The sequence below is a fragment of the Theobroma cacao genome, chromosome 2, assembly GCF_053813885.1.
Source record: "Theobroma cacao isolate CCN51 chromosome 2, ASM5381388v1, whole genome shotgun sequence".
Taxonomy (NCBI): domain Eukaryota; kingdom Viridiplantae; phylum Streptophyta; class Magnoliopsida; order Malvales; family Malvaceae; genus Theobroma; species Theobroma cacao.
This window is the reverse complement of record NC_142640.1, coordinates 31,993,826-32,021,000: the sequence shown is the minus strand read 5'-3', so window position 1 is coordinate 32,021,000 and position 27,175 is coordinate 31,993,826. Positions and strand designations below refer to the sequence as shown.

Here is a 27,175-nt window from a genome sequence, read left to right as displayed (position 1 = left end):
ATGTTTTCAGATTTAGAGGCAATTGGTACCTAGATTGGATGTCCACATATGCTCGTCTTCTTGGTAGGTACTATGGCATCTCAGTAGCTGTACCTTCACCCACGGTCACTCCGCTGGCGATTAAAGGTCTGTTACCTGTGAACACGTATATGTAATGTAATCCGCTAGTATCCATGTCATAAGTCAAATATGTATATTTGATTACTGATGCCACTAGGAGTTGGCAAATGGGTGACATTATTTTGATATAATAAAATTGTAAGTATTGGGTTAGTATAAAATGTTACTGAAATATTTTTAGTGGAGAATTATAATATGTGGTTTTAGAAATGATGGTTGGGAATGATGATCGGGATTGCATAAAAAGGCTTGTTTGGGCTTAGTGGGCTATGCCCATATGAGACCTCAACCTCTATAGGCTTGTAACCAGGCATAGACACAATAACACAGGCCAGGGATAGTTTCGTTATTTTCTCGAATAAGCTCCCAGAAGAAAGTTTTATGATATTTTAAGGTCTAAATAGGCATAAGACCCCATAAATGATGTGTAATGATGAAAACACGAAGAAAACTAGAAATGACAATAATTTTCACAACAAGGGCAAAATGGTTATTTTGCACCCCAAGTCAAAACTTTTAAAAGTTTCACAAACCCGAGCATGTCTAGACCATTATGGATTTGGTCTCAGTGTTAAAAGAGTAAAAAGATTGCACAAAGGGTTGCATGAGAACAAGCAAACTAGTCAAGGGCATTTTCGTAATTTTAAGGGAATGGATAAATTTGAGCTATAAATATCTTCTCCTTCCAGTAGCTTCTTGAAATTCCAGCAGCTTCTTCTTCTTCTTCTCCTCTCAATTCACGTTACTTCCAACCTCCATGGAAGCTTGATATGGAGTTTGCATAATTTTCTCTCTTTAACTTTAATTTTCATACCTTTGTGCCCTTTTGACTGGAATCCTTGTATTATTTCACTCTCTCACTTCAAAACCCTTGATAAATCTTATTTCCATACTTTCTCTCACTAGTTGGGCATTCTAGAGAGAGAAAAAGAGAATTACCCCATTTGTTTGGAAGCTATTGGAAGAGAATTCAACTATAAAGAAACCCTATGGTGAGTGATGAACTAAGCTTGTTCTTTTTTTAACTATGGATAATAACTAGTAATTGGGATTATGAGTTGTTTTGTTGTTGAGGATGTTCATTCATTTTATAGTGATTAAGATAGTGAACATAGATAGCCATTTAAAGTAGCAATTGAAAGCTTGCTAAGGGATAACTTGTGAGACCTTGACCTCTATAGGCTCGTAACTAGGTACAGACACAATAACACGAGCCAAGGGTAGTTTCGTCATTTTCTCTAATGAGCTCTCAGAAGAAAGTTTTATGATATTTTAAGGTCTAAATAGGCATAAGACCTCATAAATGATGTGTAATGATGAAAATGTGAAGAAAACTAGAAGTGATAATAATTTTCACAATATGGGTAAAATGGTCATTTTGCACCCCGAGTCAAATTTTTAAAGTTTTCCAAACCCGAGTATGTCTAGACCATTATGGACTTGGTCTCAGTGTTAAAAGAGTAAAAAGATTACACAAAGGGTTGCATGAAAACGAGCTACCTAGTCAAGGGTATTTTCGTAAGTTCAATGGAATGGATAAGCTTGAGCTATAAATATCTTTCTTCTAGTAGCTTCTTCTCCCATTTTCCAGCAGCTTCTTCTTCTTCCTCCTTCTTCTCTTTCACGTTGCTTCCAACCTCCATGGAAGCTTGATATGGAACTTGCATGATTTTCTCTCTCTAGGTCTAGTTTTCATACCTTTGTGCCCTTATGAATAGAATCCTTGTATTCTTCCACTCTCTCTCCTTAAAATCCTTGAAAAATCTTATTTCCATACTTTCTCTCACTAGTTAGGTGTTCTAGAGAGAGAATGAAAGAATTACCCCATTTGTGTGGAAGCTATTGGAAGAGAATTCAACTACAAAGGAACCCTAGGGTGAGTGATGAACTAAGCTTGGTTTTTAACTGTGGATAATGGCTAGTAATTTAGATTATGAGTTGTTTTATTGTTGAGGATGTTCATTCATTTTATTGTGATTTAGATAGTGAACATAGATAGCCATTTAAAGTGGCAATTGAAAGCTAGCTAAGAGATAGCTTTTAGGGTTTATAGTATGTGAATTGACCTATTGCTGATGCTAATGTGATTCTAAGTTCTAACGAAGCCCCATCACCTCAATTGGATCATTAAGGAAATTAGAGTCAGCTAAAGGCTCTACAATCAACCGGTGAGTGGACTGCCTATCAAAACTATTTTGAGAATGTGACTGTTTTATACAAAGCGTTTGAATGATTTTATACAACTTTTCTTAAAAATGAGTGCCTTGGGAACAAGCTCTTGAGAAATGGTTTATGTTGTGATATATGGCTATTATGGATTTCTATACTACAACATTGTGTTGATATATATGTATGTAGGAATATATTGTTGTGTAATTATATTGACTCGACTATGTGCGAGTAGGGAGTGCGCATAGGTCGATGAAGACCCGGTTATGTGCGAGTAGAGAGTGTGCATAACCCGGTGATGACCCAGCCATGTGCGAGTAGGCAGTACGCATGAGCTAGTGATGATGAGATGGTGTGCATGATGATGATGGGATGGTGTGCATGATAATGATGAGTATATGTATATATATACATACGTAATTATGTGTGTTATACGAAATTTATAAGTAATGGTATATGAGTGTAATGCATGTGAAATTTGGTATGTTAAACTTTGAGAAATTATTATGTGTTTCATATTGGTTTTGGATATTTTAGCAAGGTGGTTTTCTTTGGGAAGTAAGTGAAAATTTCCTTTGGTGCCTTGTTTCTCGCTGCAGCGAGAAACTCTCGAGTTTCTGGAAAGTGGCTGGTCGAAAACTTGCTACAGCAAGAATGCATTCTAGCTGCAGCGAGAAAATACTGTAGCATTCTCACTGCTACGAGAATGAATCTCGTTGCAGCGAGAAAGTTTCTGTCTTGGAGTAGAAATTTCGCTGCAGCGAAAAACCTTCTGTTTTGTCTTCCATCTTGTCAAATTGTTGCCCTATTTTCCACTTCTTTGTTACCATATTTGAGCATGGACTCCCAACATTACGAAATAATTGATTTAAGTTCAAATTGATGAGGTTTGATGAGAAACCCTCGGCCAGTTGAGAAACCCTAGTTCGGCTAATAACTTAAATCCCAACGTCGCTGCAACGAAAATTCATTCTCGCTGCAGTTAGAATGCCTTTCCGCTGCAGTAAAGATTCGTTGTTGCATTTGACTTGCTTGTGTATCACTGAAGCTTTCATTTTTTTCAAACTTTTCGTTGCGTATGGATTCATGATTTTCAAGTGATTGATCATTTAAGGGTTCAATGAGGGGATTTTAATATGAATGAAACTAAATTGCATTGTTTTGAGACAAGTGCATCATGATTTTAAATTCTCCCTTATTGTTGCTTGTTCCCTTCCTTGTTCACTCACTAGGTTTATACTCACCGTTTTCAACTTCATGTTTTCAAATCACGAGGTAGTTGGTAACTAGGTCGAGGTGCCCTTGTAGACTCGACTATTGGTAGGTGTCTCGGCATTCAGTAGCTGTACATTCGTCGAGTTTCTTCGTTGGACATCGAGTCTCCTTTTGATATGTATAGACAACTTAATGTAAATTATTATAATACATGTTGTAGACAATGTATGTGTATTTTAAATGAGTAATGCCAGTACGAGTTGGCAATGTCTATCACTATTTTGATTTAAAGTTATAAAATGTGACTTAGTAATATTTGTTGGAATGATGAGTAGGATAAATAGATAGGCTTGCTTGGGCTTAGTGGACTACGTCCATTAGGCCTTTGCGTCGGTCATGGCCCGGAATTTGGGTCGTGACATAGCTTTTAGGGTTTATAAGTATGAATTGATACTAAGGTAATGTTAATTTGATGGTAGGTTCTAACGAAGCCCCATCACCCCAATTGGATCATTAGGGGAATTAGAGTCAGCTAAAGGCTCAACAATATACTGGTGAGTGAACTGCTTTCAAAACTTGTTTTGGGGAATATAATGTATTTGCCACACATTTGAATGAATTATCAAGTTTTTCATAAAAACAAGTGCCTTGGGAACAAGCTTTTGCTAAATGGTTTTATGTTATGACATGTGATTACTATGGATTCATGCACTATTGCATTATGATGATATATATATATATATATATGTGTGTGTGTGTGTGTGTGTGTGTGTGTGTGTGTGTGTGTGTGTGTGTTGTGCATGATGATTGATATTGTGTATGATGACTGTAACCGTGTGTGTGCACGATGTGGGGGGATGTACACGATGGCACTGATTGTACACGATGTGGGGGGATGCACACGATGGCGCCGGCTATGTGCAAATGTGGGGGGATGTACATGAGCCGGGTGTGATTATGATGATATTGATGTTTGTCTTTGTCTATGTAATTATGTATATCTATACTTATGAAATGAAAGCTCATGAATATGATATATGATTGACATATATGTGAAATTTGATACATTGCACTTTGGGAATTTTCATGTGTTTTATGTTGATTTTGTTGGTTTAGCAGGATGGCCTTTTATTGAGTGAAGGGAAACCTTTTTTTTGGTGCTCTGTTTTTCGCTGCAACGAGAAACTTTCGAGTTTTGAAAGGATTGGCTGGCCGAAAACTCGCTGTAGAGAGAAAGGTACTGTAGCTTCTCGCTGCAGCGATAAACTTTCTATTTTATGACCAAAATTTTGCTGCAGCGAGATTGAATCTCATTGCAGCGAAAAACTTTCTGTTTTGCTCCTCCTTTGGTTCAATTGCTGCCCCATTTTCCATTTCTTTGATACCATAGTTGAGCATGGACTTCCAACATTACGTAATCAATGATTTAAGTTTAAAATGAGGAGGTTTGATGAGAAACCCTCGGCCAGTTGAGAAATCTTCGTTCGACTAATAACTTAAATCCCAACGTCGCTGCAGCGAAAATTCGTTGTCGCATTTGACTTGTTTGTGTATCACTGAAGCCTTCATTTTTCAAATTATTTGTTATGTATGGGTTCATCATTACCAAGTGATTAATCATTTAAGGGTTTAATGAGGGATTTTTAATATGAATGAAATTAAATTGTATTGTTTTAAAACAAGTGCATCATGATTTTAAATTCTTTCTTATTGTTGCTTGTTCCCTTCCTTGTTCACTCACTGGGTTTATACTCATTGTTTTCAACTTCATGTTTTCAGATACGAGGCAATTGGTAACTAGGTCGAGGTGCCCTTGTAGACTCGACTATTGGTAGGTGTCTCGGCATTCAGTAGCTGTACATTCATCCGAGTCTCCCTGCTGGAAATCGAGTCTTCTTTTTAAGATGTATAGACAAACTTGAAGTAAATTATTAAGATACATGTTGTAGGCAATGTACACTTGATTGGTATGCCAGTATGAGTTGCCATTGTTTAGTATTATTTTGATTCAAAGTTATTAAATGAGACTTAGTAGCTTTTGGTAGAATGATGAACATGTCATATTAATAGGCTTGTTTGGGCTCAGTGGACTACGTCCAGTGGGCCCATGCGCCGATCATGGCCCAAATTTTGGGTCGTGATAGCCCATTGGGCCCATGCTCCTGTCATGGCCCGTGATTTGGGTTATGCCAAATATGATGAGGAGATAGAAGAAATTGGTGTTTATCATGCACAAGGTTAGTCTTTGGTGGTGCAAAGACAAGTCGAGAAGTTGTTAGAGAAAGGTTTAGTATGTGAAAGTAAAAGTTGTTATACTTGCCCAGCTTTCTTAAAAAAACATGGTTCATGGAGGATATGTGTGAACAACCATGCCATAAATAAGATCACAATCAAGAATCGTTTTCCAATTCCTCGATTGCATGACATGCCTGATCAACTAATTAGTTCCAATGTCTTTTTAAAGATCGATTTGAAGAGTGGATATCATCAAATTAAAATGAGGAGTGGAGATGAATGGAAAACAACCTTTAAACACCGAATGGGTTATTCAAATGGTTGGTGATGTTATTTTCTTATCACATTCGAAAGATTTGTGTAAAGGTAAAAGCCGTCTTCAAAGCCAATAATGCAACATTCTTTTTTGTTGCCAATCAACATCTTCGTAAGCAGGAATTTGAGAAAGGTGATCAAGTGCTTGTGCACTTGAGGCAAAAAAGATTTCCCAAGGGTTCTTATGACAAGCTCAAGTCTAGAAAGTTCAGACCTTGTAAAGTACGAAAAAAAATCAATTCAAATGCCTACTTAATTGAGCTACCACTTGAGTTACAAATCCATCTTATTTTCAATGTTTCGGACTTATATCCATTTGATGGATTTGATGGAACTGCATGTACTATAAACACTCAAGTTCAACACCTCTGTTAAGGTTGTAGTTATTGAATAAGTGTTAATTGTGTAAGAGATTCGATCTAGACAAGGGAACCTGTGCAGGCAATTTTTTTCTCTAATATAGGGAAAATGATATATGAGTATGTTATTAGGTTACTTGCGCATTAAGTTATATTAAGTTTAGTTATCTTTTACTTTATTTGTACTCCAATAAAGTTTAAGTTAGGTTATTTCCTTATTTATTTTTATTTAAGATTTATAATAATCTCACATAGGAAAAGCAAGAAAGCTCTCTTCCATAGAAATAGTTATATAAAACCCTTTTAAGTTAATTGTTAAGCACACTGAAGTTGAGATTAAATAAAAAATATTTTTTTAATAAGAAGGAGTACTTATTTTCTCTAGATTTTTGTCAAAAAAGTAAGAAATTTTAGTATTTTTTATTTGACCAACCAAATTGAGATTTTGGTTTTTGTTCACCTTAATGGGATTTTCTAACCTCACCAAGATTAGTGTTCACTTTAGTAGAGTTTTTAACCTCGTCGTGATTGGTGTTTTCACAATGCCCCAGTATCTTCACAATGCCTCGATATCATATGTGGATTTCTTCTTCTTTAGTTGTTTTGCTTAATGATTTCTTCTATCGAATATATTCGTAATATATATTGAAAGCACTTCACTGTGATTGTAATATTTATTTATAAATATAATTTTATAAAAATATTAATAAAGAAAATGAACCTATAAGTAAATTAAAAAAATTTAACTAAGATATAAAAATGCTCGTGTATTTAATTAAATTTACTAACTTAACTCTTATCTTTTTATTTCAATCAATATAGTTTTTAAGTGGTTATTTACACCCAATTAAACTCTAACTTAAATGAAAAATATCATGTGAATTAACATCATTAACCTTCTTTACCATATTTAAATATTTTTCTTTCTTTTTTTTTTGTAAAAACATTAAGGAATATATAGGTTCTCAACTAATCTTAAGTCATGTACTACAGATTAATAAATGGTCTTGGATTCGAGTACAAATAACCCCTTGTTGACGTACGCTATCCAAAATGCATACCCTTTGACAAGACAAACGAGAATTACTGAGTTGCATCCTATTTTAAGGGAAAAGCCCGATGATATTATTTATATAAAAAAGAAGGGCTACATCGACAAGTAATAACTCGTAAAATTTGAGCTTAAAACCACTTATTAATACGACAAATGAAACTTATTGATTGATGTGAATAATCACTTGTTTGTAATCTTTAATTTCTTTTATAGAAAAATATGGTTAAATCTTTACTCTGGAGTCATTAAGTTTATCAAATTTTTTAATTCAGAATTCAACTTATTATTTCTTTCATTTCAGTTTTTGTTAAATATGTGGCAGGCAACCGTTAATCTCATTTGTAATCATTTAACCAAAGATGTTTTGCCAACCACATACTACAAAATAGGTCCCACGCGTCAACTTTTCCACAGAAACCTCCAAACAACGACCAAACATCTTCACAACTTGAACGGGTAGTTAACAGTCAAAACATTCGACGGTTGGACTGACCCCTCACTTTAGACCCTTACCCGGCCATTTATTATTATTGACACGCTTCAATACCTATGAAGCAAAGTATCAAACCGTCTTTTTCTCCTTGAGCTGCATGTATATGTAGCCTATCAAATCGTAACCGTCCCGCCAGTAGGTTTCTTTTCAAAGCCTCTCCCTCTCTCTCTATCTTTCGTCCAGTGCGTTGTATCTCTAGTTTTCCACGAACAACGATTAGTACAAGTAGAGAAGATAGTTGGGTCATTTCTGGTTTCCATTCACTAGTTTTTCTATTCTTGGGAAAAATCTAAAAGTATTTCCAGGGAAACTATTAATACATACGACTACTAAGTATGATATTATACGGTAAGTTTGCTTTTGCTTTGATGTAACCTTTTTGGCTTTCTTGTCTTGTTTATGACATATCTTCTTTTTTTGCTTTGAAGTTGGAGGATAGATTCTGTTGCTTTAATATCTGCCTTCTCCAAAGATATGCCAGTCTTCACTTTTGGTAATTCTGAATTGCGTACTCTTTTTTCCAGGGATCTGTTTTTGTTGTTAGCGGTTCAATATTCAGTTCACGTAAATTTCTGAGTTTGTGTTTTCACCCATGGCGGCTTGGAGCAAAGTGGGATCGCTTTTCTCTTTTCTGAATTTCCAGCGTATATTGCAGGTTCACTTCTTTACTATTTTCACCAGTGCTTGGACAGGCCTTTTTCATTCTTAATTATTACGAGCAATTATTATATATAACTGCCGACACCAGAATTGTCAGGATCATTCAGTTAATTTTGTAAATTGATTAGAGAAATATGCAAACTTGAGTAAGAATGATGATTAGTTAAGGCATATCCTGACTGGTAATAGCTTTTCTTTCTATCTTTCTTTCTTTCTTTCTTCTGGAGAAAATACTGCTCAAACTTAAATCCTAGCTTGCTACAAAAACTATGAAATTAATGCTATGAAGTTTCTCTGTCCTGTATGATGTAGACGCTGGACCATAAACATGAAGTCATACGACCGGCCAGGTCTATGCTTGAGGCAGGAAAAGGTCTAAAAAACTAAGACCTTTCAATTGCCTCCAGTCTAGATTTTAGAATATGGGCCCAAAGTCTACTTAGACCTTTTGTTTGGCGGTTTCAGATTATGATTATGTGGGTTTATGAATATCAACGTAGCACAGAAAGGGGAAAAAAGCTCCTCTAAGTTTTTATGTTTCGCCACTGGAAACTGAGTGGCCTTGGTATTAGTCAGATCATATCAGGCCGCCATTGCATCCCCAGCTGGCAATTGGCAATTAACTTCATAATACGATTAAAAGTGAAGGTATATTTACCAAAAAATGGAAGTGAAAGCATGAAAATTTTGCCTGTATTTATTACCTCAAAGTTGAAACTTGTTAATCTTATATTTTGAATCTTGTTTTGCATCGCCAGCAACCGCGGCAAGAACGGCAGCAACAGCCACAGTCAGAGAGAATAAGAGAGGTTCAGATTGGTAGACACCCTATCAAAACACATGGAGCCAAAGTCGCAAGGGATCACTTGCATGATTGGCTAATATTGATGCTTCTTGTAGTAATAGAGGTTGTTCTGTTTATAATCCATCCATTTTACCGCTTCGTTGGAAAGGATATGATGACTGACCTCAAGTATCCCATGAAACAAAACACGGTGCCGGTGTGGGCTGTCCCTGTAAGTTACTAATAATATTTTTCTTGTCTACTGATATACTTCCTTTATGACCAGGTATGGAGTGATGAGTACTCCATTGTTCTTCCCTTGCTTAATTATAACATGTCCATGAATGAAAATTTTTGTCCCTGGATGAAGAGCGGACAGAAGCCAGTCATTATATTATTTGTATTTCATTTTAATCTTTTAGATACCATGTTGCCGTTTTGCTTGGTAAAGATATGAACAGGATTCATTTTTTTCTGTATCATCAGATGTATTCCGTTTTATTACCAATCTGTGTATTCCTTGTCGTCTATCATCGTAGGAGAGATGTCTATGATCTGCACCACAGCGTTTTAGGTAATTATGTTTTGCAGTCAGAATAGCTTAATACCAAATATATCCTACCCAATGGAAACACTGGTGAATATTTATCTAATGTCTTCTATTCGTGTTCGAGGGCAGGCCTCTTGTTTGCTGTGCTGATTACAGCTATTGTCACCGATGCAATAAAAGTTGCTGTTGGTCGGCCACGACCAGACTTTTTCTGGCGTTGCTTTCCTGACGGGAAGGATGTAAGTACTGTTCTTCCCGACTACATCCTCAACTGCAAATTAATCATTTACTATATGGCATTTTCCGAGTTTTATAAGTCTCACTCTCACCTGAAATGAAAAATTGCGAAAAGGACATATGCTAATTGTGCAATGTTTCCCTTAGAATTATGATCAATGGGGTAATGTTATCTGCCATGGCAAAAAAGCAGACATAAAGGAAGGACATAAGAGCTTCCCAAGCGGCCATGCATCATGTAAGCAGTGCTCCCTCCTCTCTTGTTTGTGCTACACATTGAGGATTCGTATAGTGAGCTGCATTAGCATAATATTTCAGTTATATTACTTTGTAACTATTGGAAACTCCGAATGCCAAAGTTGTTTGATACGGTTTTGGTTTGGTTTGCTGTGCAGGGTCTTTTGCAGGGTTAGGTTATCTCTCACTGTACTTATCTGGAAAAATCAAGGTATTTAATCGCGAAGGGCATATAGCCAGACTCTGCATCATTTTTCTTCCTCTGCTCGCCGCATCTCTTGTTGCCGTTTCTCGAGTTGATGACTATTGGCACCATTGGAACGATGTGTTTGCTGGTGGCTTTCTAGGTATGTTTTTGCATATATTTAGGGGAACAAGTCTAATTTTTGAACCTAGTTAATTTGAATTGGTTTAATTGTTACAGGCCTTGTCGTGGCAGCATTTTGCTACCGGCAGTTCTTCCCAAACCCATATGAGGATGAAGGTAATGTAGTCCTCATTTTCTTATATAACGATTCCTTGTTGTCAGTAGAGTCATTATGCAGTGTTACTGCATCCCATTTGATCAGTTCAGTTGGAAATATGTTTCATCATTTCATTTCATCCATTCCCTGCTAATTCTTTTGTCTCTGAAGTTGATAGCCAGATAAAAAAGTGTGAAGTCACTTTGGTTTTCAGAAGCCTGAATTTCCTTAAAGAACTTGAAAAGATTTATTTTTTTATGTTTTGCCAATTATTTCAATATCTCTGCTGAATCCACATTCATCACAAGTTTTCTGTCTCCTCACTTTAGGATGGGGCCCGTATGCTTATTTTGATGCATTACTGGAGGAGGCAAATGCCAATAGAGAGGCTGCCCAGACTACAAATGCCGATATAGAGGCTGCCCAGACTACAAATGCCAATAGACAGGCTGCCCAGACTACAAATGCCGATATAGAGGCTGCCCAGACTACAAATGCTAATAGAGAGGCTGCCCAGACTACAAATGCACTTATCGTGCAGAAGATGGAGGTACAAGCTGTGAATCAAACATCTGGATCAAATGGTGATAACTTTTCATCACCACCTTTAGTTTCATCCCCAAGCTGGAGATTAGATGATATCGAATTAGGAAGGAGGTGAAGGTGCATGTATATCTCCTGTTCTAGATTGGCATGTATATCTAAGGAAGTAAATGACAACATTATATATGTCAACCATATTTACTAGTTTAGCAAATTAAATAGGATCATAATGTTTGATTTTCGTGAATACGAGAGTGATTTTTTGTTGATTTCTAGTTTAGCCTACTTAGTGTTAGATGTCAAGTGAAGATTAGATTTTTTATGCTTTCTCATCCCAATTTCTCAAAAAAAAAAATTATATGAAAATGGAATAATAATTGAATTGATATATGTGAATTTAGTTTAATTTAATTTTTTTAAATAAAAAAACAACAATTTGTCATATATTGATAATGATAATAATACACAACGCGGATTCATATCTTTAATTTTAAGATAAGTAGAAGACTTATTTTAACCATAATGATTAAAGATTGATGTCATTGTTCCCTTTTGGAGGCCTTGGGATTTAATTGGTGTTAGTGATTAGTTTGTCATTAAATTATTGTATGAAATATAATAATTAATTATAACTATAGCTTTTACTTGTATTTGCAACTTGAGAAAAAAATTGATGACAAAAGGACTAGATTGGGCAAGGAAGTGACCCTGTTGTGATGGGTGTGGGGGCACCCATTTCTAAAGTAACGCCAAACCTTTTTCATTGGATGGAACTAGGGCTATCTCATGACATAGGTTTCCGTCACTGTGGAATTCAAGTGGGAAAATTATGTTCCCCACAATTTTCTTTCATTAATCAGTGGTGTTACATGCCCAACGATGATATCCTTATAGAGCAAATGTCAAAGTGCATTTTTCAACGATGATGGCAGTGTGTAATCATGTACAGCCCAAAGGCCCAAGACTTATTTTGAATTGATACATCGACTTAATTTCCTAATTTTTATTAATTAATTAATAAAATCAGATAAGCTTTGCTTTCATGCTGTCACTAATTTACATGTTGTTGGGCCTCTGCTGGGTTGATTTGGCTCCATTTCTTTCCTAATAATTATAAGCTTTACTATGATCAGAGCTCAGGTCTCTATCAATTGCTGACATGCACAGATGGAGTCAGTTTAAAGGGTAAGGGGTCAACACGTCAAGTGAATAAAGAAACCCAAGAAAAAAATAAATGTGAATAAAATATAAGTTTTAAATAAAATTTTATGAATTATTGAGAAGAACGAGATATAGAGGAATCTCATTTAATATTTGTTATTGCACAAAATTATTTTTTATTTTAAAAAAACTTTGATTTGTAACCCTATTTCTAAAAACTCAATTGACTTCTCGTATACGGTAAAAATTTGACATTTTAGAGAGTCAAACACTTTTATAATAAAAAAAAAAACTCTTTTATTTCTATTGAACGGATGAATGCTATTTAAATTCAAATTGACAGTTGATTAACTACTTACTGAAAAAAAAAACCTTTATAAAAATTCAAATTGCATGCTTTAACAATATTTCATTTATCTTATGGAATCTAACATATATTGAAACTCAGCTTTCTCAGTAGATAACACCAAAACAAGTCGTGGATAAGACTTACAACGTAATGTGGACAGGCATGATAGTAACAATAGAACTAATCTATTGCTAAGACTTAACAACCACTCCACCAACATAAAAGAAAGCATAGTACTCCAGTCTGGCTTGTATGTATTAATCCCATTTGAATGAGGAGGAAGAGAACGAGGTTCATTATGAAAAGTGGGTAGTTGTTCATCAACTTTTTTAATCAAGGCTTGTTTTTTCAGTCCACAAACTAGTGTGCCTTGTTAGCTTGCCACCACATTCTAGTCCTTTTTTTTTTTTTTTCATATTTTTCGCTTAGAGATGTAAATGAGTTACTATTATATGGGCATATGCAAATACAAAGTTTGAATAGATTTTAAATATCACTTTTAAGATGTTTTAATATCAAAGTTGAATATAATATATATATATATATATCTTAATATTATAAATAATATTTCAAAAATTTAAAATTTGTAGAAGTCAAATCTTTATCTGTCTTACCTTCAATATAGTCTTCTCCATCTTAATTAACTTTTTTTTTTATAAATTAATAAATATAAAATTAATTTTTATATGGTTTTAGTTATTTAAGTTTTGTTTGAGTTATTTAATAAGTATTTTCAGTTTCGGTTAATATTTTTATGATTTTATTTAAATTGTAATAAAATTTGAATATTTTCTTAATTAAACAAAAATTTAAAATAAACACTTAAAAAAATACGTAGCCTACCCATTTACATCTTGATTTCTACCTCTCAAAAGCTGAATCATACAGGTAAGAAAAGAAAGGGGGCAAATCCAACAAGGCAAGAACAAGCAAGGAATACAAGGGATGTTCAACAATGGCCTCAAAGGCCCAGTCGCTTATTTATTATGTTGAGTTGTTGAGCTGAAGTTGTATCAATATTCGTTATAAAATTAAGAATAAAAATCCTAGCGACAAAACCTTTTGATATTGTTTGCTTAACTAATTTTTAATTTTCTAACCCCTCAACCAAGGAGGGATTATTTAAATCTTGGGCGAGGATCTATGAGTGATGCAAGCAAGGCAATGCTATTGCTCTTCAATCTGAAAACATTTCCTTCTTGAGAAAAATTCCAACCAACCATAGTTTAAGCTTTGATTTCATTTCCTTCCCTTCCCCGAGACCTTTTTGTGAGAGCTAAGCAAATATTCTGAAAAGTCAAACCTCTTTTCATTACTTATTCTGAAAAGAGATAAAATGTATAAAGAATTCAGCCAAAGCCATTAATGTGAAGGGCCGATCAGGTTGGGCAATGAGGAGACACAATAATCATATTAGTGTATGAAACCATTAAATGGAAAATGACTGCGCGTGTAGAGGATTTTTTCTTTTTTCTTTTTTCTTTTTTTTTTGTAAGTTAGAGAAAATTTAAAGAAATTAAATCTTAAAATATTAATGAAGTTTTTCATTTTTTGGTAATAATAAAAGTTTTTATTCGTTCAATAATTAAATATTAATTGCTCATTTTAGTAGATTTAACATTTATTAAATTTTTCATTTTTAAATTCAACCAATTATTTCTTTTAAATTAACTTGTAATTTTTTTCAATTTTATCCAATTAAAAAAATTTAATAACCAAAAATAATAATTACTATTAATGAAACTAACACATGCAAATGTGCTTATATATATATAAAAAAAAAAAAACAGATGCAAATGTATATTTCTTAAGGGGTTACCTTAATGTGCCAATTGTCAGTTCCACACACTTTAATCACAAATTTTATTATATAATTTTATCTAATAAATAAAATAAAAAAAATTCATGTTTTTTATTTTTAAAAAAAGATTTAATCATAATAAAATTTTTCGAGTGCTTATTATTTCTTTTGATTTATGGGGACTCCATTAGCGAGCACAAGCCCCGGGCAAAATCATCAAAGTTAATCATGCTAAGTACAATAAACGAGTGACCATCAAATGAAATGTTTGAAGAGCAAATCATAAAAATAAATAAATAAAGGCATAATATTAAAAAAAATCTTAAACCATTTAAAAAAATTTAAATAAGTTCTTAATTTTTATTATATTTTATCAATTTTCTGTATTTTTATTCTGAGTGAAATAAATTTTTATAATTAATAATTAATTAATTATTATTAATCAATTAAAATATTACTTATCATTTTAAGTTCACGTAATATTAATGTAGATGATAAAAATTATCACATGAAAATAATTTAAATTTTTTTAAAATATTATAGCATAAGTAAATAACCCCTTTTCCTCCTCCCAATCTCATTTTACATGCTGTAAAACATGCTAAAGTTGTAGAGTTGGTAAAAGGTAACAGAGTGGCTCACTTAAAACTCAAATTAATTTTGACTCTTTAAAATGTCAACAACAGAAATCCAAATAACTTGAAATCTAAAGTGATCTTAACTCAAAGAAATTGAATTTAAAGTGATCATAATTTTTATTCTTTTTTAGTTTAAACTTCTAATTCATGGTAAATATAATACAAATTAATTATAAGTAAAAGTGACTTAAAATTGATTTGGTTTTAGTTAAAAGGATAACCATTCCAACCTTGAATTTAAATATAAAATTACTTAGAATAATGTGATTCCAACTTTGAATTTATTTATCAAAGTAATGGATGAAGGTTTGCGGTAACCGAATCTTCATAAATTGCTTTGACTGTCCACTTCTAATTACCGTTTCTTCTTTATTAAACTATTTTATTCATATTTTACATTTTTTTTAATTTTTTATTGTGCATTTTAATTTTTTAAAGTGATATTCACTCCCTCCACGGCCACTATGTTCAAAGCCAATTCATTTATTAAATAAACTTAAATATTTTGCTCAAATCCATCCACTTATCTTTAACAAAATAAACATAAACAAATTTAAATCGAGCTGGTCGACTCAGCAACTGATTCATGCACACCTTTTTACCGAAATGTCAATGACCAACAGCTGTTGGCTCGAAGAGGCAAGTCTGCTTAATTATCTTGATTTTTATTTATAAAGTGATTTAGTTTTAATAAAAAACACAAAAGAATTTTACAACGCATTGGTTTCTTTTGTACTCTTTCTGTCTGTGTCTAGGCGAGGTTCAATTCGTCCTCGACTGTGACGCCATTTTTTTAAAATTTAAAGCTGCGACTAACAGAGAGAGAAGAAGAAGAAGAGAAAAAGACCTTCCCTGTATAATTCTAAGAAGGGAAAAGGAACCTTCCCCGTACAGTATCCTCCGCCCGTAATAGAAAAACGAAATATAAATCCTAAACGCGCTTTTCATTTTGCTGTAACTCTGTTCGTCTCTCAGATCGGTAGTTTTCACGAGTTCAAAATTTCCGACTGGTTAGTTCATACTCTCAAACAGTTTCTTGATAGATCAGCTAACTTTTACTTTCATCTTCCTTTTTCCTTTTGAGATTTTTGTTTGGTTCTTGTGAAATTGGAGGCAACTGAAGGGAAAGAGACAGGTGAATACGAAAACGGAATTTGTTGTTTTACTTCTCTCAATTGAAAGTAGTTGAGTACGAGCGTTTGTTTGTTTGTTTGTTGCTTTTATTTTTGGTCTGTTTGCTTTATAGTTTTGGATTTTTCCTTTCAAATTTTTAGCTGCGGAAAAAAGTGCATATATGAAAGAACTGCTCGATCAGAATCTTGATTTGTGTTATTCTCTCGGAATTTTTTACAATCGATTAATTTCATGGCAATAATTTTTTTATGTTCGGACGAAAATGGAATCTGCACACGAAAGTACGAGGCACTTTTTGTTAAAATTTTATTTTCCTTTCTTAAAGAGCTTCTTTTTGGTTAATCAATTTGCATTTCTAGTAAAAATGAAGATTTTAGCTGAATCCGTTACTCCTTGACTGTTGTTGTTTTCCTGTTAGCGAGCAAGTCCAAAGCTGTGATTTTTGTTTCACCCGCTGAAAAAGGTATCCCTGCGGTTAAACAGCTTGCTTTGCAATTGTTGTATGGTGGTGTTTGCTCTAATTAGCAGGACTTCAGTTTTCTGAGGGTCCTTTTTGCAAGAGGGACATCAATGTGTAGAAATGTCCGAAGCGGAGTGTCTTTTACTTGGTAACCAACGTTGAACTGTGCCTAACAACCTCTAGATACCTTCCTCCTTTTCATTTTCCTTCATCCTCTTGAGTGGATACTATTACATTTAGATAAATGTTTCCTTGTGTCAGTTGCTTCTGTTTACATGATATAGTTTTAGTATCAAGATAACTTCATCTTTAGATAGTTCCTACATTGGAAAATCTTTCATGTTCTGAAATTGCCATGGTGTAATAATCTGTAAAGGTAATGGTCAAGATACAAATCCAAAGATTCTAGTGAGCCAAAACGGAAGGCAAGCTGCTCCCACTTCATAATATCTGAACTTGACTTCTGGTTATGTTCATAAATATGTGCTGCATGTTCTATTTAATTGTTAAGACCTGGCGAAACTAACTTTTCTGTGGGGCCGATCTCTGGTATATGCATGTGCAATAACTAGTATCATCATCCTGTGTTTATTTAGCTGTATTTCAATTATAAGGGGGAATCCATGATAGATGTTGAATTTCCTCCTCTGTTTTCAATTCCTATTACTACATACATAGAAAACTATGGGCTTTTCTATTCAGACAATTTTTTCAGTCAAGCCCTTCTCTTATGCTCTGGGATCTGTCTGGTATGGTTGTATCCTAACATCTTTTATGATTTACGTTGTACTCAGTTATTTGTTCTTAGTGGACTTGCACTTGATTTCTCTTCTGAACTGCTAGCCAACAATGTTTTGAGGCTCCTTGACAGTTCTGTGCGAGAGCAAAGCTCCACTGATTTAATAGACATCTAGATTGGGTCCCTAATGGTCAGTTTCCTCCCTGTACCAGGACCATTGGCTTGTGATTTGTACAAAACTATCAATCGTTTACTTCTTCATCATCTTGAAGAGACATTATATATCCACTTACAAATGTACTTTCTACACCCTCAAAATTTCATTTTACAGTTACGGAGTGGAAGCATATGAAGAACAAAGGCTTTTTTCTGTTTCTTCTATGTTCTGCTTTGATTTAAATAAATTTAGTTTGCTTCATTTTCATTGTTTTATATAAACCCCTTTATACTATAAGTTATGAATTTTACTTCTTTCCAATGTTCCAATGCTTCGATTACATTTTATGAGATCCTAAGAAATATTCTTATATTATTTGACCATTACTTCCTGCAAAATTAGCATTTTTGTTGTTGTAGGTAGTAAATGGTGTGCTATTACTGTGACTGCTCATGCTCAGGAGCCTTGCTTTTTTGTTTGCTGTCTTGGAAATTGTAGTTTTTACTGTATTCTTGCATCATCCTTTTCTTTTGTCATGGCATATAATTTCTTTTTGTTTTCACATATTAATCTCTTCGTATGTTTTACAATCAGTGAAAATGCCAGAGATTCAATTGGGTGCTCACACTGTAAGATCCCATGGGGTTAAAGTTGCAAGGGCTCACATGCATGACTGGCTCATTCTTTTGCTTCTCATTGTGATAGATGTCATTTTAAATGTTATAGAACCATTTCATCGCTTTGTTGGAGAGGATATGATGACTGACCTGGAATACCCCTTGAAAGACAATACTGTTCCCTTTTGGGCTGTTCCTGTATGTTCTAGCTATGAGATTTGCTGTCATACTGGATTTACTTTCTGGCAAGAGAGTTTGTTCAGATTCACTTCAATGACAGTACTAAAGTATAGTTCTTATCTTCTTCCTTGTAACAGATTATCGCAATTATACTGCCATTTTCAGTCATTCTTGTCTATTATTTCATCAGAAGGGATGTTTATGATCTACACCATGCCATACTGGGTAACACTATATTTTCCGTGAGATTTTGGAAGTCCACCAGCTTTTGTTTGTATGTAATTGCATTTTGTAACAGTTGGTTTTTTGCATTGATACTTAGGCCTTCTGTTTTCTGTGCTTATCACTGGTGTTATAACTGATGCTATTAAAGATGCTGTTGGTCGACCTCGTCCAGACTTCTTTTGGCGTTGTTTCCCTGATGGGAAAGGGGTTAGCGTCCAATTTTCCCTAATTTCAGTTTTATTTAAGTTTACATGGTGAAGAGTCTTGATCAATCCTGTACTTTGTCAATGTGCAATTGGTGCATCACACATGCAGGTGTTTGACCCTGTGACAAAGAATGTTATGTGTACGGGATTACGGAGTGTCATCAAGGAAGGACACAAAAGTTTCCCCAGTGGTCACACTTCATGTAAGCAGTCTAATCATTTCCAGCATTATGGCTTATTTGCTTGAGTTGTGGTCCTCTACTTGTGATTGGAGATTGCACTTTGTACATGTATGTCTATATGCATGTATCTGTGGTGCACCAACCTTCCTACCTCTAGGTAGACTTTGACTTTATTTTTTATTTTGGATGAAAACATTCGAATACTTTGGCTATTATGATACTATAATAAGCATAAAAACACATTTGTTAACCGTCTTTACCTTCCTCTCTTGACTTCTTTGATTCTTTTTTGGGAAAACTCCACCTATAAGCTTGTGGTTTCAATTTTTCCAACATGGCACCGTGTGATTTCTTTTTTCTCAATTAACACCTTGTGGATAAGTTCTACTTCCATAGGGGGATGCACCATTAATTTGTCTAGAAAAATTACAAAAATACCCTTAAGTGTGAACAAATAGTTAACTTTTGAATTGAGGGAATTTTAATAATTTTATTGGGTGAAATTAATGATTGAACCTCCTATGGGAACGAAACTTATTCACAAGGTACTAATTGGGAAAAAATTTACAGGGTGCCACATAGAAAAATTTGAAACCACAAGGGGTGTGGTTAGAGTTTAACCTTCTTTTTTTTTCCTAGCAATGCGATCAACCAATACTATTTTACGTGATTTATTACAATTACCTTTGAAACAGTTTCATTGTTATTCAGCAGCACTTCTGTTTCCCTGTAAACCATGTGGGGAATTCAAATAAGAAGAGCATTGAAATTCTTACTTCTAGTGTGGTTATAGTCGAGATGTGTGTTTTAGATCTTGAAATTTGAAGGAACTGGATTGAAGAACAATAGCACGACCTTTTTGTACTCTGTAGGTTGACAGATGGATCATATTGCGTCATTGTACTTTATGTGGAACAATATCCTCAGGAAGCTCTTAAAAAATGAAAAGGTCTATTTTTATAAGTTTCCCTCCTTGTCTTCTTTGGTTTACGCCTCTATCTTCTCACACAAACAGCTCTAATAAGTCATTTGTTAAGGACTACCTTTAAGCTTCCCATAACAATGCCCTTACCACCTTAAACATTTCTCCCTCATTTTTGTCATCATTTGGTGTGCCCTGCCTTTTCTTCAATGCACTTTATTTGTTATCTTTTCTGTTCTTGTAGACCAGACATCCATTACAGCATCCTTTTTAACATAGATGTTGTATTAAAAGGAAAGCAAAATTATGGTTGCCAATAATAGTATCTGGGTGTGGCTTTTGTCTGTTTCAACATGGTTGTACTTTACCAGTTACTGAGATTGTAAACATAACTGTATTTTTTAGATAAATAGGACTAAATAGTTGAAAATACCAAAATGAAAATGAGAAGATTTTCTGTTGGTATTTATATTTGTTATTACCAGAAGTTAGCTTGTGCTTTAGTGAAATTGGATTTTTATTGGATAGAGAGTATAACTAAGTTTGTAGAAGACTAAAGTTTAAGTGGAGCAAAGTAAAGTTGAACTATCCAAATATATCATAGAATGGATGAAGTATGAGTTTTCAGTGCTATCACATGATATTTTTATTCTTATTCTCTGTTTTAACTTGTTTTCTTTTGTTCATCTGCAAATTGATCGTTGGGTATGCATACAAGCATGTTGGTTTAAACATGAGCTCTCCTATTAGTTCTTATGGATTTGCATTTATTTACCTTGAGCAGGGGCAAATCTAGAAATTCTCCATCAGGGGGCTGAGATATATATGAAAATACGGAACTAATGAAGTAAAAGTAAAAGTGGTTGACATAAAATTAGGGTAAAATACTCACTTTCTTAACTTTTAGTCATAATTCCACACGAGTCTTAGTTTTTAAAGTGGACAGTTTACCCCAAAAGTGTAAACACCGTTAATAGAAAATATGAAAGGATTAAAATGTTCCTTCTTTTTTATTAATTTTAAAAATTATTATTATATAATTTTTTTTTACAAAAAAAAATTTCAAGGGAGCATCGATCTCCCTAATAGAGCAGAGCACCGATCAGTACTCCCTCCCTTAGGGAGCAGCAGATCTGGTGCTCCCCAAGAGAGGGTGCAGTGATTGTTGGGGAGCACTGAATTTTTTTTTTTTGCAAAAAAAAATATATTTAATAGTAATTTCTTAAATTTATAAAAGGTAAAATTGTTCATTCAATATTGCCACATCATCAAATTAACAGAAACACTAATGGTTGACTAACAGTTGGATCAACGTGTTCAGCGGAAGATATTTTTTTGGGATGGAGTTTCCATTTCGAAAAATAATGGATCGGTTTGGAATTTTGATTAAAACTTAGGGGGTCTAGGTATTTTACCCTAATAATTAATATCAATATGTTTATCATATTGATTGAAAAGGATTTATAAAAAAAAAAAAATAATATGTAACAATACTTCGATAAAAGAACTAAGATAATCAAGTTAAAAATAAGGTTGAAAACTAAAAGGGTTAATAAATTTGTCATATTAATCTACAAATTTTATAAAAGGGTGTGGGCTGTTGGGGACAGAATTTTACATTTTTTGTGGCTGAGGAAAGTGTAAATTCATGGGATTCCACCCCCACCTTCCCCCTGATTCTCCCCTGAGTTTAAGTTTATTGCACAACTAGAAAAATGATTTGAAGGAACTTTGTTCTTCGACTTGCAGGGTCCTTCGCAGGCCTTGGTTTCCTTGCATTGTACTTGTCTGGAAAAATTCGGGTATTTGATCGCAGGGGCCATGTTGCGAAGCTATGTATTGTCTTCCTACCGTTACTTATTGCTGCTTTAGTGGGAATTTCTCGAGTTGATGACTATTGGCATCATTGGCAAGATATATTTGCTGGGGGACTTTTAGGTTTGCCTCTTGGGCTCTTCTTTCTTTATTTATGTTTTCTAATTTTCTGTTCATATTCCTAAATTCTCACAAGTCCTTTGTCCTTTGGGTTGCTGCCTCTTGTTACAGGAATAACAGTTTCATCATTTTGTTACTTGCAATTCTTTCCACCCCCGTATGATGTAGAAGGTATGTTCCTTGGGGCACTTTTCTCAACTTCTATTCCTGTGGCTTTTTACCCCATTCTTACATTCATAAATTAACATCGATACATGTCATCAATAGAAATCTACTGAGCATAAAGGTTGTATGTCCTTTGCTGCACTTTTCAAGTACTGGTTTCTTTCCAGCCTTATAACATTTATGCACCACTGGATTGAATATTTCTGCTCTGTTTCTTAAAATGGTGGAAGGACAATTAAATATCATTTCCCTTAACCCCTGGTCATGCAGCTGGACCGCAGGAAGAAAGGGGAAAATAAGGAGGAAGAGGAGTAGGTTAAGGAGGGAGAAAGAAAGGGAAAATTGGCAATATGAAGAAACCTGTTTATGCTTCCATTACCTGCTTGTTATACCACCAAACATAAATGTTAAAATTTTGGTCAAAAGTAGTTTCCACTTGCTTGATGCCATTGGGTTCCTATGATGACACCAGTCACCACTTATCTTCTGACAAATTTTCAACTGTCATTGTCCTTCCAACTCCCTGGACAGCTTTTAGTGGCGTGCGGTGCGGGCATATAAAAGAAATCATCACATTGTTGTCACTGTTTTTTCTGTTGTCATGTATTTTAAGAGCTAGGGTTCTTTGTTATTTGGCCTATATATACCGTACTTACTAAGAAAAAGAAAGATCATACAATGTAACCTCATTTTAATTTAAACGTTTGTTTCTGAGTTTCTTATTTGTTCATACTGGACTGTGCAGGCTGGGGACCTCATGCGTATTTTCAGATGTTGGCAGAGTCTCAAAATGGCAATCCATCCAACGCCATCAATGGTCAAAATGTACAACAATCAGAGCTTGAGAGTGTATATGTGGAGTCGCAGCACGGCAGGGAACTATCAAGAGCCAATACTCATGACTCTAGCCCTATTCTCGATGGAATGAATGACGGAAGGAGGTATTGACTGTTGAATTTAGAGTGTGTAGAGAAGAGTAGACATAATCAGCAGATGTCTATAGTCTTTGAGATTAGAACAATGTTTTGCCATACACACGTTAGACATTCAATATGGATTTCCTTCTCCTTAAGTGAAATTTGTTGATTCATTTCAAGATTATGTGTTGATGAAGAGAACGTGTTGGCTTTATTCACAATTGAATCAAACCATGCGATGCCACCATCCCCCCTTCGCCACTATGACTATAATTAACTTGGAGGGCACCCAGCCGAGCTTAGTAGTAGGTTTTAGTTGAACTCGGCTTACCTAATATCAAACTATGATTGAAATAGCTTTGTGAATACTCTTATTACTAGTATTATAATTTCTCCCATTTTTAGTTTTTTTCGCATTTTCTTTTCTCTTCCCATTTCCTCAAATTTTTAAGGATAATATGCCAAAAGAAAAAAAATATAAGTGTTTAATATTTGAAGTAACATTTATTTGAATAAAAAATATAAATATTGGAATCGATAAAGTCAATGTTAATTATGATTTGAATGCAAAAGTTAAATGTAATTGTTACAAAAATTTTCAAAATGATGTTCCATTATATTATGATGACATAATACTAAAAAAACCTTAAATCATGTGAGAAAATTATTATTTTTTATTTTTTTATGTTTAATCAAGATCTTGTATTTTTATTTTCGCCTAAATAGTTTTTTATGATTAACGGTTGACTAGTCGTTAGTCAAAACGTCACTTGTCACTTTATATCACGTGATGTTATATGACTTGTTGACATGTTATAATGTACGGTGATGTGGCATGCTAAGTAGCATAATGACATGATAACATGATATTTTTTATTCACTATATCAATGTAATATGAATATAAAATGATAAGTAATATTTTAGCTAATTAATATTAGTCAATCTTTAGTCATAAACGTCTATTTGATTTAAAATCAAAATATAAAAGCTTAATCAAATGTAATAGAAAAGTAAAGATTTATTTAAATTTTTTAAAATAATTTAAAGATTTTTTAAAATATTATCTACATATATAAAAAATTATCTAAAAAAAAAGATAATTGTTCTTAATTAGAGCGCCATGTCATCGATTTTGACTTGAATTTTAGAATATAGATAGTATTTTATTAAAAAGGTCATGGCTTTTTTAAAATTAGCTCCTCTTACCATTCTTATAGATTTTTTTCCGTTTCCTTCTAAGTTTCTCCACTCTCTCTCTTTTTACTTTCTCCATCTTTCTTTTAGAATTTTCCCTTCCCGCTCTAGGTTTCTTCACCTTTTCTCTTCTTTTACTTTCTCCATCTTTCAATCTTTTTATTTTTTTTTCTCTTTTCTTTTTGCTTTGTTTGTTTATTTTGGTGCCTTCTTAGCCTAGCTAGGCTTGAAAACCTAATGTTAAAAAAAAAATGTTTAGGTTTAGAGAGAGACAGAGATAGAAAGGTTTAGGTTTAGAGAGAGAAAAACTCCAAGAGAGACAAAGAGCTTCAGAGAGAGAGATTTGGCAAGCTCAGAATGGGTTGCATTCGAATCAGACAAAAGACTACAGAGAATACGAACAAAGGAATTTGAATGGAGTAAGGAGGAAAGATCCTTGCGGAGTGGAAAAGTGGAGAAGAACACTGTGTTTTACTTTTGTGGGAAATCTTCATCAGGAGCTGGAATGGAAGCAGATAAGGGAGTTATTTGGTGAATTTGGAGTGGTGGTTGACATCTTCCTCCCCAGACCCATGAAAGCTAGGGAAACTAGATATGCCTTTGTGAGGTACAGGGAAGAGTGAGAATTGGCAAAGGCGGTGTTCTTGGGGCATGGCCGAATGATTAATGGGAAAAGAATAAGAGTAGTGACAACAGACAAACCAAAGGAGTGGACAATGTCCATGGAGGTGAGGGAGTCAAAGTTCAAAACAGCAAAGGAGTAGGGAGAAAAGTGAAAAACCTTCAAAGAGGCACTCTTGGCCAATAGACAATTGGAAGATAAAGGAGATGGAGGGGATTAAGGGGAAAACAGGACGAAAAGCAGACAGATCAAGAGTGTGATTATAAAAGAGGAAGAATTAGAGTGACTAGCAGAGCCGGCCCTTGGGTGAAGCCACCCAAGCAAGGGCTTTAGGCCCCCAATTTGGGGAGGCCCCAAATTAAGGGAGGATTTATAATTTTATAATAATTATAATATAATTAATTAGATTAAAAATATATAAAAATTAAAAAATATATAAAAGTAAGAAATAATTAATAAAATTATTTGTTATCTTACTTTTCTAATTATGTGCTTAATAAATCTCAATTTTTTTATCACTTCTTTATTTCTAGAATATTATTAATTTTCAACTATATTCTTTTATTTTCAATCAACTAATGGTCATATGTATTTAATCATCTCCAACAGCTATTTTTTTCTTACTTATTTTTCTTATTTCCAATCAACTCATTTAATGATTTCCAACAACTATTTTTTTCCTATATATAAAACCAATTATTATTTTTTCAATGTATAATATCTACTTTTGAATTCTTCTTTTCTCATTTGCTCTTTTTTCCTTTAACTTCAATTTTTCTCCAAAGAATGCACAAGAAGTCTGTTCTTTTATTATCTTCATAAAGTCATGAGTCTCATTTGCAGTTTGCAATAAGCATTCAATAATTAGGTACTATTGCTCTAATCTTTACAGATTTTTTTTTACTTTAATTTAGAATTTATATTATATTGTTATATTATTTTTATTTTAATAAATTTTTTTAATTTTAATAAAAAAAGTTTCATTTGAATATTTTGCTTTAGGCCTTTAAACTTATTGAGCCGCCTCTGATGGGTGGGAAAAAGTGCTATGGGGCAATTAAGAAGTCCCATTAACTGTGGGTCAATTGAATGTTCATTATTCATGGAAGGAATCATAGCACAGGTGAGACCAGTGGGGGGCCTTTTTGTATTGGTGACTTTTGGAAATAGGCAAGATGTGGAAGTATATCTGGACAGATGCATGGACTTATTCGAACCATGGTTTGTCTCCCTAACACCATACTGTGTTGTCCAAGATGAGAGGAGCTGCAAAGTTTGGGTGAAACTTGAAGAGATTCCGTTACATATGTGGCATGAAGACTGCTTCAAAGCAATTAAAGATACTTGGGGGAGCTTCATTAAGGTTGACAAGGATATAAAGGAAAAATGGAGGCTTGACCAGGCTTTAATTTGTGGGGAGGTGAAGTCATTGAGAAACATTACGACGTATACTCATTTGATGGTCAATGGGAGAGACTATTTTGTTAGATCTTCAATAATGGAAGTTGAGAAGACCGAGCCAAGGGTGAGGCCATCTAGCTTCTACGAAGCAATGACAGAATCAGTATCGAAGAGTCATTGGTCGAAGGAAGATCAAAACAGGGAGTGGGAGGAGGCCGGCGAAGGTGATGTAATCGAGGATAATTTTAGAAAATCAACCTCATGGAGGGGAGAGAGTGGAATGTTGCAGAGCCCTATTCCTAGGTTTGACAACTATGGCTATATTGGTGAAAGGTGGTCAGATAATGAAGGGTCAGAGGTTGAAAAAATGTCAATCTTTGAAAGGGACTAGGTGGAAAAAGAGGAGTTTTTGAATTCAAATGAGGGAAGGATTAGTATGGAGGAAGTTGTAAACACAAATAGAAGTGGGTCAGGGGAAGCAGTTGGGCCATGTGAAATAACCCTAAAGAGTTCTAGAAGGAAGGATATGGACCATATTTTGGGGTCTAATAAGTCCAAAGGGAGTAAGGGGACGGTAAGAGAAAAAGAATGGTTAGGTCAGAGGGAGACAAGCCTATCAAGGAGTTTGGAATTAGTGAATAGGTTCAGAGTGCTTGGTCAAGGGATAGGGAAGGCTCATTTAAAGAAGAAAGGCTTTTCTAAAGTAACTAGCGAAGATAAGAGATCCAAAAGAG

At 34.1% G+C, this 27,175-nt stretch overlaps 2 protein-coding genes across 14 annotated transcripts; both read left to right on the top strand.

The window, feature by feature from the left end:
• The first annotated feature begins 8,070 nt into the window (after positions 1 to 8,070).
• Positions 8,071 to 11,682, top strand: LOC18609147 (lipid phosphate phosphatase 2-like). 5 transcript variants are annotated; one of them, XM_088803966.1, is made up of 10 exons: positions 8,071 to 8,308; positions 8,389 to 8,453; positions 8,572 to 8,615; positions 9,379 to 9,636; positions 9,891 to 9,978; positions 10,084 to 10,193; positions 10,339 to 10,429; positions 10,587 to 10,775; positions 10,853 to 10,912; positions 11,222 to 11,682. In XM_088803966.1, exons 2-10 carry the CDS (start codon positions 8,435 to 8,437, stop codon positions 11,551 to 11,553), a joined length of 1,191 nt encoding a protein of 396 aa, XP_088660092.1. In that variant the 5' UTR covers positions 8,071 to 8,308; positions 8,389 to 8,434; the 3' UTR covers positions 11,554 to 11,682. The 5 variants fall into 5 exon arrangements, with proteins under 5 accessions (XP_088660092.1, XP_007044213.3, XP_088660093.1 ...); XM_007044151.3 differs by lacking the exon at positions 8,389 to 8,453 and having other exon boundaries at positions 8,074 to 8,308; positions 8,485 to 8,615; XM_088803967.1 differs by lacking the exons at positions 8,071 to 8,308; positions 8,572 to 8,615 and having other exon boundaries at positions 8,408 to 8,453.
• Positions 11,683 to 15,915: 4,233 nt separating this feature from the next.
• LOC18609146 (lipid phosphate phosphatase 2-like) lies at positions 15,916 to 23,402 on the top strand. Of its 9 annotated transcripts, none has more exons than XM_088803697.1 (9): positions 15,916 to 16,023; positions 16,140 to 16,394; positions 18,469 to 18,689; positions 18,809 to 18,896; positions 18,994 to 19,103; positions 19,212 to 19,305; positions 21,956 to 22,144; positions 22,253 to 22,312; positions 23,052 to 23,402. In XM_088803697.1, the coding sequence occupies exons 3-9, from the start codon at positions 18,474 to 18,476 to the stop codon at positions 23,252 to 23,254; spliced, it is 960 nt and encodes a 319-aa protein (XP_088659823.1). In that variant the 5' UTR covers positions 15,916 to 16,023; positions 16,140 to 16,394; positions 18,469 to 18,473; the 3' UTR covers positions 23,255 to 23,402. The 9 variants fall into 9 exon arrangements, with proteins under 9 accessions (XP_088659823.1, XP_017971619.2, XP_017971617.2 ...); XM_018116128.2 differs by lacking the exon at positions 15,916 to 16,023 and adding an exon at positions 17,930 to 18,014 and having other exon boundaries at positions 16,083 to 16,394; XM_018116130.2 differs by lacking the exon at positions 16,140 to 16,394 and having other exon boundaries at positions 15,917 to 16,023.
• The last annotated feature ends 3,773 nt before the right edge of the window (positions 23,403 to 27,175 follow it).

What these genes read in the sequence shown, in the direction of transcription:
- LOC18609147 (XM_018116592.2), top strand. Translation starts at nt 9,155, where the DNA reads ATGTTTCGCCACTGGAAACTGAGTGGCCTTGGTATTAGTCAGATCATA. An exon ending in TAATACGATTAAAAGTGAAG is followed by an intron (nt 9,269 to 9,378) that starts GTATATTTACCA and finishes TTGCATCGCCAG; the next exon opens with CAACCGCGGCAAGAACGGCA. An exon ending in GCTTTCCTGACGGGAAGGAT is followed by an intron (nt 10,194 to 10,338) that starts GTAAGTACTGTT and finishes TGTTTCCCTTAG; the next exon opens with AATTATGATCAATGGGGTAA.
- LOC18609146 (XM_088803695.1), top strand. Translation starts at nt 17,099, where the DNA reads ATGTCCGAAGCGGAGTGTCTTTTACTTG. An exon ending in GTTTCCCTGATGGGAAAGGG is followed by an intron (nt 19,104 to 19,211) that starts GTTAGCGTCCAA and finishes TCACACATGCAG; the next exon opens with GTGTTTGACCCTGTGACAAA. An exon ending in CCCCAGTGGTCACACTTCAT is followed by an intron (nt 19,306 to 21,955) that starts GTAAGCAGTCTA and finishes TTCGACTTGCAG; the next exon opens with GGTCCTTCGCAGGCCTTGGT.